The 11,901-nt window shown below is 37.7% G+C and overlaps 1 protein-coding gene across 5 annotated transcripts in view; it reads left to right on the forward strand.

The window, feature by feature from the left end:
• Positions 1 to 11,739, forward strand: part of specc1lb (sperm antigen with calponin homology and coiled-coil domains 1-like b) — a 23,792-nt gene extending 12,053 nt beyond the window's left edge. For 2 of the 5 annotated variants that reach the window (XM_083565038.1, XM_083565036.1), the window contains exons 5-15: positions 337 to 544; positions 701 to 774; positions 1,204 to 1,379; positions 1,691 to 1,854; positions 2,933 to 3,054; positions 4,732 to 4,810; positions 5,074 to 5,239; positions 6,571 to 6,673; positions 9,086 to 9,202; positions 9,318 to 9,377; positions 10,216 to 11,739. In XM_083565038.1, coding sequence (XP_083421164.1) covers positions 337 to 544; positions 701 to 774; positions 1,204 to 1,379; positions 1,691 to 1,854; positions 2,933 to 3,054; positions 4,732 to 4,810; positions 5,074 to 5,239; positions 6,571 to 6,673; positions 9,086 to 9,202; positions 9,318 to 9,377; positions 10,216 to 10,305 — 1,359 coding nt within the window. In that variant the 3' untranslated portion in view covers positions 10,306 to 11,739. Of the gene's footprint in view, positions 1 to 336; positions 545 to 700; positions 775 to 1,203; positions 1,380 to 1,690; positions 3,055 to 4,731; positions 4,811 to 5,073; positions 5,240 to 6,570; positions 6,674 to 9,085; positions 9,203 to 9,317; positions 9,378 to 10,215 lie in introns of those variants that run through there. The other 3 variants (XM_083565039.1, XM_083565037.1, XM_083565040.1) reach the window with 2 other exon arrangements.
• The last annotated feature ends 162 nt before the right edge of the window (positions 11,740 to 11,901 follow it).

Below are 11,901 nucleotides of genomic sequence, written 5' to 3' on the forward strand. Positions count from 1 at the left end.
TTCACCACTGGTCCTACCGTAGACCACTTTTGATAGATACTGACCACTGCGGACCAGGAAAATGCCACAGGAGCTGAAGTTTTGGAGATGTTCTGACCCAGTCGTCTAACCATCACAATTTGCTCAAATCCATTTTTCTTGCTTCTAACACATCAACGTTCAAGACAAAATGTTCACTTGTTGCAACTTTTTTGTTTAAGAGCGACACCTACTAACACTTACTTCATAGTAACCAAAATAGGTATAGAAAACGCTACGTAAGCACTCTGATTGGAAGTGACGGTATGGGATTCTTTCAATAATAATAAAATATGATTATTTATTTGTGTGTTCTAGCTCGAGGCAGATTTCCAGTCGTTCCGGGATGATGTGCAGAAACAGCTAACTGAGCAAAAGCGTGCTTTAGCGCAGCAGTGCTCAGAACTGGAAGAGAAGGATACGGAGATTGCCGACATGAAAGAAACCATCTTCGAGCTGGAGGACGAGGTGGAGCAGCATCGTGCCGTCAAACTCCACGACAACCTCATCATCTCGGACCTGGAAAGTGAGTCAGGCCACACAATGTAACTATTAAAACGGGTGATGCTCCTCAACACTGTCATTTCCACTACAGAGTGTGTGACCACTAAGGGGTGCTATTGAGGCACATTTTAATGCTGCGTTTCTGCCCCCAGTTCACCTCTTTGTTTTTTTTTTTTAGATTCTATAAAAAAACTTCACGACCAAAAATATGACATGGAAAAGGAGATTAAAACACTTCACCGGAAACTGCGGGTAATAATCTTTTGATTCACGATTTTTTTTTGCTGTCTTCCTGTAAAAATCTTAATCTCTAAAATTATTTTTCTTTTTTTTATTTTTTATTTTTTGATAAATGTCATTTAGTAATGAGTAAGTACAAATAAACTAAAGAATAAAGTACTTTACTGAAGGGCTACCGGGCACACAAATTCAAGTTTTAATGGATTGAAAAATATGCAATGGCATATTTTTTTACACAGCTCATACATTTCATTTGGATTGATTTAGTTTGCGGAGGTCTGTTATTTTAAATTTTTTATTTATTTTTTAATTTATTTTTAATTGGAAAGTGTATAAAGGCTGGACCAAGAGAACTGGCTCTTTTGTTAGCCCACTGGCACCGTGTGGGTGAAAAAGCATAAAGTGTAGATGTGACAGCCTTTAAAATGCTTGTATTTGCAGGAGGAATCAGCCGAGTGGAGACAGTTCCAGGCCGATCTCCAGACTGCTGTTGTCATTGCCAACGACATCAAATCCGAGGCTCAGGAGGAGATCGGGGACCTGCGGCGCCGCCTACAGGAGGCTCAGGAGAAGAACGAAAAGATGAACAAAGAGCTAGATGAGCTCAAGACCAAGAAGTAAAACTCCTTTTTTCCATTTCCACTTTTTTCCATCTCATTGCATGTTTAAATCCAGCTGTGTGTGAGAATAAGTACAGAGGTTGTTTTCATTAATGAAACAGTAGTAGAGAGAGATTCTGGAAATCTTTTCCTTTTTGTTTAGACCTTCAGTTAAAAGTGAAAAACTTTACTGTGAACTTAATACAGAAGGGGAACTAAAGACAGCGAACACCTAAACCAGGACACCGGACAATTAAAAGAAAGTGGTTTTAAATGTGTAGTGTTTTAAAATGGAAATCGTAAAATCACTGGGTGTGTTTGTGCTTTAGGCAGGATGAGGAACGTGGGCGTGTCTATAACTACATGAACGCAGTAGAGAGAGATCTGGCGGCGCTGAGGCAGGGAATGGGGCTCAGTCGTCGCTCCTCCACCTCATCAGAGCCCTCGCCTACCGTCAAAACTCTCATCAAGAGCTTTGATAGTGCGTCCCAAGGTGACACACACACAAACACACACACTGCTTGTACAAGAGTTGAACAAGAACAGTTAAGCACGTACTTGAAGGCATTTCTTGCTTTTATCAAATATATTACTCACAGTAATGTTCTCTTATTGCTGATCCTTAGTACAAATTTGACCCAGCTTTCGTGTAAACACACCATCTTCAATTTGTCCTCACACAGGAATTTTTTATTTATTTTTAATTCTCCCTGCGTGGAATAGAAGGCAGACCCTATATTGTACACTAGATACTCAAGGGAAATTATCTGCTCACATGTACCTTAATGTTTAAAGCTCACCGAAAACCTATTGAAAGACATTTCTTACATATTATATTAAACATTTTCTATTAAAAAAGGAATTTGGTTAAATAATTCTTAAAGATTTTCATTGGGAGTAACGGTGATAGACAGGATTAGAAATTAGTTAATTAGAGGGACTGTGCACATATGGACATGTGCAGAGGAGGGACATGGTAGAAGGATGCTGAGGATGGAGTCACCAGGAAGGAGGAAAAGAGGAAGACCATGGAGAAGGTTTATGGATGTGGTGAGGGAAGACATGCAGGTAGTTGGTTTGAAAGAGGCAGATGTAGAGGACAGGGGGGTGTGGAGACGGATGATCGGCTGTGGCGACCCCTAATGGGAGAAGCTGAAAGAAGAAGAAGGTTGTATAATTCTTAAAGAATTAATTTAGAAAGAAACTGTTTTATGTAATGAATTATTGTTTAACAGTATATAAGGGTGTGGTAGCAGGTGTGTGATTGAAGGGAGTAGTGAGCATCATACACATGTGCTAGGTTTCACTAAGTGTTTTTTGGCAGGGCTCCACCCTTCAATCACAAACTAGTGCTTGACCACACCCCCACTGCCACAAGTAGTTAAAAAAAAAAAAAAGTATGAGATTCATTGGCTTTTTTCTTTTCTTTTCAGGTTAAGGTTCCTTCTAATTAAGAATTCATCACCCAAGTTCTGTTTTGAGTAATTAATCTTTTTGTGCTTGCTTAAGACTGCATTGGATGTAAGGGATATAATTAATTTTGTTTGCGCGTGTGTGTGTGTATTTTCCAGGCCCTATTCCCAGCAGTCCCGCGTCCGCTGTTCCAGCTGTAGTTGCTGCTGCTATTTCTCGAACCCCTCTCAGCCCAAGCCCAATGAAAACCCCTCCAGCTGCTGCCGTGTCCCCCATTCAGGTACAAACAAAAGGGAAAGAAATTAATAATAAAGAAGTTCTCCTCTCTTTACTCGCAGGAATTTTTAAACATTAAACCTTCTGACACTTTAGGTTCTGTTTGTCCTGTCACTGTTCTATAATAATGCTTCTGAATGCTTGCATTTTAATGAAATAGCAGATCACTATAGCTGCTGGAAAAGTAAAGTAATAGTATGACGTAAAATATAATAATTATTACACCAGAATAAAACGGTGTAGTTACTGGAGTTGTTAATAGGTAATAAATGTCTATGAGGTTCAAAGCAGCAATTTTAGTTAAAATTTTAGGAATTTGAATAATGTTCATTTTAAATGAATGCCATTTCAGCTGTGGCCAGTAGGAGTCGCAGTGTGTTTCTGAAAGCTCTCAAAAACTCTGACGGAGTGTCCCTTTAATGTAATAAAGTCTTAGAACTAAAACATTTTATCATTCAGAAAACACAGTAAATAAACACTTTTGATTTAACACTGCTTAACTGTTTGTTTGTGCATTTCTTCCACTTCTTTTAAACCCCAGAGGGAGAGTGGATGCATAATGCACACTGCCTCTGGATTGGTTTAGCAGATGTCTGCATTCTTCACTTTAAAAAGTCCTTTGAGCCTAAAAGATTTACAGCTCATCTCTTTTCCCATCCCTCTTACACGGCTGTTCTCTGGAATTTCTTTTGGTTACTTGCCGAAACAGGATGTTTTCTTGCAGGACGAGATTTTTTTAATATACTTTTGTTTATTTGTAAAGAAAGACCTGGGTTTATTCACGCTCTCTCTCTCTCTCCCTTCTCTGTTGTTGTTTTTCGATTGTACATTTTATTCTATCACAGTCTACAAAAATGGTATTGATCTTATTTATTTTACATTTTAAAAGCTAAAAAAGTAAACATTTATTTTAGATTTATTTCAATCTAAGCTTTATTGTTCCTAATGCGGTACTTTTTTGTACCTTTTTAGAAAATAATCTTTGCAAAGAACGGTGCTTGTATGGTCTCTTGACTATCAAATACTATTTTTAACTGTACAGCCAATCCATATTTACAGGTAAAAGAGATATTTCTATAATTATTTGACTAGGAATATGCTCCTGAAGCTGTATAATGATCCTGCTTTAGTGCAGTTTTATATCTTATCCTTGTAGCACCAGATAAAAACGAAAGAACTTCCAAGCACGTCTGATCATTTTTTCTTTTTTTCCCTTTTTGGCTGAGTTCTCAAAAAATGAGATTCGTTGCTATAAATACAACGATTATATTGCAGTCATGGATTTTGAAGGCTTTCATAAATAATGACTGTGTTTTGCAGTCCTGCTGAAACTGTCGTCGCTTTTTCGATGCCAAAATTGTGTTTATTGTGTTGGTTTATAAATCACACAGATGTCCTGATCAGCAGCTATAAGACCTTGCTGTGTCTCAGCAGTGTTATAAAAAGGATAAATAGAAGGTGTAAGTGTGTGTAAGTGTGTGTAAGTGTGTGTAAGTGTGTGTAAGTGTGTGTAAGTGTGTGTAAGTGTGTGTAAGTGTGTGTAAGTGTGTGTATGCATATAAAAAAAAAAACTTTTCTCACATCAGTAAAGCAGATGTTCATTGCAGTAGGTCTTGGTAATAGCCTCACCAGGATTGTGTATTAATTCAGCGTTTGCTTTTTTTACCTGTTTGTCTTACAGAGACACACGATCAGCACGCCCAAAACGCTCTCCTCACTGGTGGATAAGAGAAACAGCTACCCAGAGCTCAGTATGCCAGGTACGTACTGAAAATGTACAGTTCTGACCTACTATCCCTAGTATGCAATGTGGGACAGAGCCACAGCAATAAGAGTTCATGGTGTTCTTTTTTTTTTTTTTACTCAGTTGCTGATCATTTGGAGTCTCTGTTTGTTTGTTTGTTTGTTTGTTTGTTTGTTTGTTTGTTTGTTTGTTTGTTTGTTATTAACGCCCGTAAGATATCGTCTTGATTTTTTCAGACACAATAAGCTGATCAAAAGTTTTGTTTTTTGTGTGTGACAGTGTCTCGCAGGAGCAGCGAGGAGCTAAAGCGAGACATGTCGGTCACTGATTCACCAAACCCCACTTCGATCATCGCGTTAGGCTCTGCCTCCCCTCAACTCTCACTGTCCTCAAACTCCTCCTCCCCCACAGCTTCTGTCACGCCCACAACACGCGGCCGTCTACGGTAGGGTGCATCCGATTATATTTCCTCCTGTCTCCCTGCTCTGTCTATTGGTCCTTTCCTATCCATCTGTTTCTTTGTCTCATTGTCTCTGTCTGGTCTGTTCATCTCATGCTGGGCTCTGTCTTGTCCAGTCTTGCTGTCATGTTTTTTTTTCCCTGACTATTCTGGGTTTTTTTGGGTTTAACCTGTCCATGTCCCTTGTACTCGTGTCCTGACTCTTCTGAAAACTCCCCTCTTTGTTGACACTCAGCAGCCTCCAGCATCAATAAAACTGTTGCACTTAAAGATGATAAATTGCAGTTACTCTGGTCTGAATTCTTCACAGAATTTCACAGTATCTCACAGCATACCAGCTGAATCAGGACTCGACTCAATATATCATACATCCTTAAATCAGCCTATTTCACATTTCTTAGTAGAACTATATGAGACTGTGAGAATGAGGTTATGTATTATTTATTCTTTATTTTTATCAGACAGAAGAAACTCACAATAAGGTGAATAAATGGACTAAAATGGACTTTACTGAATATATAACATGTCCACATTGTTCTCTTTAAGGCATTTACTTGTTTTTAGTTAGATTTATAAGGCACACAAATAAGTAGTGTAAAATCCCATCAACTAAAACTCTTCAGTTTGTCTTTAGACTTTCTGGACCACCAACAGTTCTTCAGTGATGACACGCTGACTAAACTTGACCTGAATGTTCTGCATCGTTATGCCTATTTTAGTCACTTAGATCCTGTCCCTGTGTTTGAAGCTGGGATTTTAGTCAAACATGCCTTTACTCTTATAATTTATTAATACCGTTTTTACTAATATATTCTAGTGTTTCGATTTACTTTAGCTCACTGCTGTCTTGTAGCTCCCCCAATCTGGCAACCCTGATTGTGACTGAGCAATCAATTTATAGTGATACCGAAAAAATAACGGTGTTAATGCAAAGACGTACAGATGTGGAGAGGCTTTTTTTTTTTTCGTGTGTGTGTGTTTTAATTAGTAGAACAACCTCAAGTTACAACTGAATCATTCATGACCCCAAAATGAACCACGAAGATACATTTCAGCTGATACAGGATGACTAATGCCCACAGGACTTTCATAAAAAAATACTTTTTTATTTCTTCATTCCCTCTTAACAGACATTTACAGGAATGGTCCATGTGTGGTCATGACCTCGAATAAACCCTTTTAAGATTAAAAAGTGGCCACCATCTATTATATGAAGTAGTCGTTTTTTGAAACTAGAAATCACTTAAGTTTAAATGAAAAATATGTATTTTATTATTTGTTGTTGTTAAAGTTTCACCCTGGTGTGTTCTGCACAGAGAGGAGAGGAAGGACCCGCTCGCTGCTCTGGCCCGAGAATATGGAGGATCAAAAAGAAACGCTCTTCTGAGGTGGTGTCAGAAGAAGACGGAAGGGTATCAGGTATGAGGAGATACTAACTGGTTTTTTTTTTTTTTTTTTGGCAAAATCCATGAAAATGGCACAAAGAAAATTGGTGGAGAAATGCACATAGTGAAAGGATGGTTATAGTATAATTCTGTAAGCCCAGTTTATAAAAAGGATAATAAGAAATGATTATTATGGTATGTAGAAAAGAGAAAATGGGCTTTGGAGGTCATTTTAGCTGTGTTCACAATAACATGACTTTTATTTATTTATTTATTTATTTTTTCCAGGACTGTGTGTGCAAATAAACTGATTTTTTTTTTATTTTCTAATATAATACAAAGGTGCACATAGGACCTCACAGTCAGATAGGATTAATTGCTGCTGAAAGCGAGCTGTGTTTGAATCAAATGGCCAAGAAATCTCAATAAGGAAAAAAGGAAAAAAAACTAAATTGTCTTTGCTGGCTCTTTTCCAGTACTCACACATCACTTGGCTCAGCAGTGGTAGCAAAATCTCACCATCTGGCTTTTTTTGTTGTTGTTTTTGACCTGATAATGTACTGCTGACGAGCTGTTTACAGTCCTCAAGAGCAAACTGGGACACGGGCTTGGGTTATTAGTGCGTTCATTTGATAAATTGTCTCCGAAATATGACACTTTTTTAATTGGTTGTTATGAGTATGAATCATGCGAAATGGATATCGATTGCCAGTGCGCGTGTTGTACAAGGGAACAGGTGCATTCGCATGAAGGCCGGAGATATAATATATATGATGGGAATGCGAACTGGTATATGAGCAAAGAATTGTGCAGTGAAACTTATTACGCGACATGCTTTCTCAAAGGCTACATTTGACATCATTAAACGGCAGAATACAGCTGACACGGCGAAATCTTATTAGCCATGGAATAAAAGTATACAAGAAGTGATCAATATTTATCCATTTTATTTTCCAATTAGTGGAAGCACAAAAATGATAGACAGTAAGTAGACTACCTTTGATTTACTGTAATGAGGAGATAACGAGGTCATTTTCCATGTGGATTTCAGAAGCGACAGGTAAATATTCTGACCGATTGAGTGGCAGATCTTCCCTTCAATATAATTTTATTTCCACTTCAAAGAAAGAAAATACAGAAGAGCACTATGAGATAATTGCTTGTTAAACAGTTTATGCCTGTATTTGATTCATTTGAGAGTCTGGTTTTTGTGTCTTTATTGCCTGTCAAACTCCTGGCCTTTATTGGTGTTTGCCTTTAAACCGACGTCTGTCACCACACCCTGTATTTACCTGAGCGTTCTGTCTGTGTCTTCTTCTCTTGAAACGGGTTTAAGGATCCCACAGCACAATCCCCACTGGAACATAATTACCAGCTAACACTAAAAAACTAAAAACGCACACTGAGCTATGTACCATGAAAGGGCAGGCATAAATCACTATTGAATATAAAAAATGTATTTTAGTCATCCGAGTTTGCTTTAGGACTGAGATCTCATGGGACAAGTGAACGCACAGTCCTCAGCACAAGTATGTGGCTGATGAGGAGGAAAGCTGATGCTTTCATTCTCTCTCTCATATCAAGTTAAAATCTGCTATATTCTGTGGAATTAGAGTTGTCACTTCATTTTTGGGGGGGCAAAAAGAACCCCCCAGCGGCTCACAGTATGAGTGAGCTCCTATGAATATTTACTTTACAGTAAAAAAGCTATCTATACATCAGTGCCACTATTATGAATTTAATAAATGTAAGCATTCCTAATTCTCCTCAGCTCTCATCAACATTTATACAAAATGCAACCAGGATCTTGTTTACAAAAATGTAACTCGGATTAAGATACACAAGTGCACATACGTACACACAGCATCAGTGGCTCTGTGAAAACAAACAAAACAAGCTGTTCCACATTATTGACTCTGTATGTGTGTGATTTTATTTGACAGAATTTACTGAATCATGTAACTGGAAGTCTAATGTGTTTATTAGAGCTATTCTGGTGCCATGTTATTGACACACACACACACACACACACACTTTCTTATGCAGTCTATCGAACAGATTCAAACAGATGTCTTTTATGACTTGTAAAAAGCATTAAATTCAACATCAAAGTGCTTAGAGATGTAAGAACAGTGTTGCTAGGCAACCAGGATACAAGACCCTCTCCCATCACCCAATTACATTTTAAGAATATAAGTGGTACTAATTTAATGTTCATTATTTTTGTTGTTATATATAAAAAAAAAAGCCAGTTACCACATGCTACTGTGTTGCTTTGAATTAATTTGAGTTTATTGTTTATGCTTTTAAAGGCTTTATCAGATTTATAGGTCTATATATGTCTGAATCAGGCTCCAGTCTTGAGTATAATGTAAACACACTTGTCTGTACTAATGAAGCGGTAAAGTAAACTCTTAATCTTTTTTTTTTCCTCTCTTTTTCTCAGAATATAGACATAACAAATTTTAGCAGCAGTTGGAACGACGGTCTGGCTTTCTGTGCCGTGCTGCACACGTATTTGCCTGCTCACATCCCATATCAGGAGCTCAACAGCCAGGACAAGGTGTTGCCTTGAACACACACACACACACACACACACACACACACACACACACACACACACACACAGATCTAATGCTTTTACTGTATCTGATAAATGTGTGTGTTGTGTTTCTCAGAGAAGAAATTTCACGTTGGCCTTCCAGGCAGCAGAAAGTGTGGGAATCAAATCTACACTTGTGAGTATACTTTCAACACAATCCCTCGTACTATTACACAATAACTCATTTTTCGTGTCAAGATACACTCGGAACAGTTTACAGAAAATATTTAATAATCATGTCTATGTTTACTTAACTGTAATAATTTACTGTTAAATAAATATTAAGTAAATATTACAATATAATATGTGAAACGTCAATAAATCCTTCACATATCTTATTTCAATTTAGAAAACAAAAAAGAAATTACACTGAGTTCCTGGATGCAGTTGTAATGCAAGGTTCAATACCAATTATGACACAGCCATCTTTGGCTGGGAACTGAAACGGCAAAATTGGCTCTGCTGGGTGGGAGGCATGGGATGCACACACTCATTTCTTTATGGTTGTTGTGTAGATGTAAATACAGCAGTTCAGACAGATGCTGTTGGCTGACTTCAGGTGTTTTAGAGGGAGATATATATTAGACTTAATCCTCACTGGCTTGTAGCTGTCATCGTAGAATAAGCAAGTTGGCTGGTGGGTGGAAATTGCCAAGTGACCAAACTGGAGGGGGGAAAAATCACAAAATAAATGCTTTCCTGTGAAATCATGGTGTGCATTTCATCTGAATTCACACCACTAAAGATCTCTAGCCCACCCATAACCTTACTATAGCCTAGCCCATAACTATCCTATAGTCCCTATCCAAACCCCTAACGTCCAGATTCTACTTTTATTTAAAATAATGTATTTAAGTGTGGACATTACAACCATCCAGAAAATGTTCATTGCGTGCCCTTCTACCACTGCAAGTTTGTATTAATTCAATCTTTCTCTCTTGTTCTGTCTCTCTTGCTCTCTTTCTCTCTCTCAGGACATCAGTGAGATGGTCCACACAGAGAGACCTGATTGGCAGAGTGTGATGACGTATGTCACCTCCATCTACAAGTATTTCGAGACCTGACTCGGATCCATTTCTCTTTCTCTTGTGTCCATGCGCTAAAGTGCTATGTTACATAGACACTTCGCCACACTCAAGCTGAAGGACTGCTCTTTGAGTCACAGCTAAGCAGGGCTACTTGTTATGTCACTCATTATAAGCTACTATTCCTTTTTAATCACAATCAGAGTTGTGTAGCTTTTATATGTAATGGCAGGCCATAACTATAAAACTGTTCTACTATTATACCTAGAATCAGTCACAACATGTGCTGGTTAAATGCCTAACAATGGAGTGGTATGTAAACGAGGCCCTCACCTTCTCCATCTCAGTTTTTGTGTGTTAATGTGAAGGAGTTTCAGGTGAGAAGAACTGAAAAGACTGAAACTGTTTTTATGGATTATTCAAGCTCCACTGACGATCACTCGCTCACTTGGTGCCTAAGAAGTGCTGAATGCATTATTATGGAGATGACACAGCCAAGTTCTTCAGCATGTTCCTCTTAAGACTGCTTTAAAAAGCACACAGTAGGATAGTATGCTGAAGTAAAATGTGAATTTGCTCCACACACGCAGAATATTTTTAAGCTCAAATATCTACTCGCTCTGATGTCACTGCACTGCGTTAAATACTGTATTATAAAGATATCATTTCTTACCGAGTTGTGTTTTACCGTACGGAATATCAGTGAATTAAGAGATTTATTGATTTTGTTAGCAGCCACACACAATGTTTTTTGTTTTTTTTTATATTATTATTGTTGTATATTAAAGAATCTAAAGTGCTTTTATTTTTTCCAAACATTTCAATTATCTTAAGTTATCAGCATCTTAAATAACCTAAATGAAGAGGCACAATCAGTACATAGTGTACAATACAATATATAGTGCCTTGAGTGAAAGCTGATGTAACCCCCCCATTTCCATCAACACCACACCCCACCCCATAAAGCTGCTGTCATGTAAAAATGTCGTTCTGTTCCACCACAAATCCTCTTAAAGGATCTGCTGCTGTTTAGACCAACGATGTTAATGTGGCCAGTTAAACAGCTGCTTTGTAGTGTAACAATGCAACACATTTATTTTTTATAAAGTCTTCTGTACTTATCTGTTTGCCAAGTTTGCGTAAATGTAAGTTTGTCAGAATTTTATTTTTTGAGGTAGATGTTGTTCAGATTGTATTACATTTTTATTTTGTTTCTCATTCCCTCATCTTTTCAAATCTAGGAGCTTCTTCTAAGTATCAATCTGACCAGGTTTTCCCTCTTTATTTTACAAGGAGGGATGCTACAGATGTTATGTTTTGCTTTGCCATCAATATCAGTTACAGGATTTTGATGTAAATGACTTTTTTGCAGTTTAAAAATCTTTTTTTTTTTTTTTTTTTTTTTTTTTTTTTTTTTTTTTACATTCCTGGACGTTAAAGTCCAATACCAATAAATCATTATTCTGACCATCAGTGGCCCCATTGTTAATGGTCCTGACTGAGAGCAGGGATACATCACTCCATGTCACCACACATACAAATCCAACAGGTTCACATTAACCAGGGTGTGTGGGTGAAACCAAGGACACACACAAGTAAAACATGAGCTCATCCCCCACATAAGCAGGGTTGTTT

The sequence above is a fragment of the Silurus aristotelis genome (genome assembly GCF_946808225.1).
Source record: "Silurus aristotelis genome assembly, chromosome: 16".
Classification (NCBI taxonomy): Eukaryota; Metazoa; Chordata; class Actinopteri; order Siluriformes; family Siluridae; genus Silurus; species Silurus aristotelis.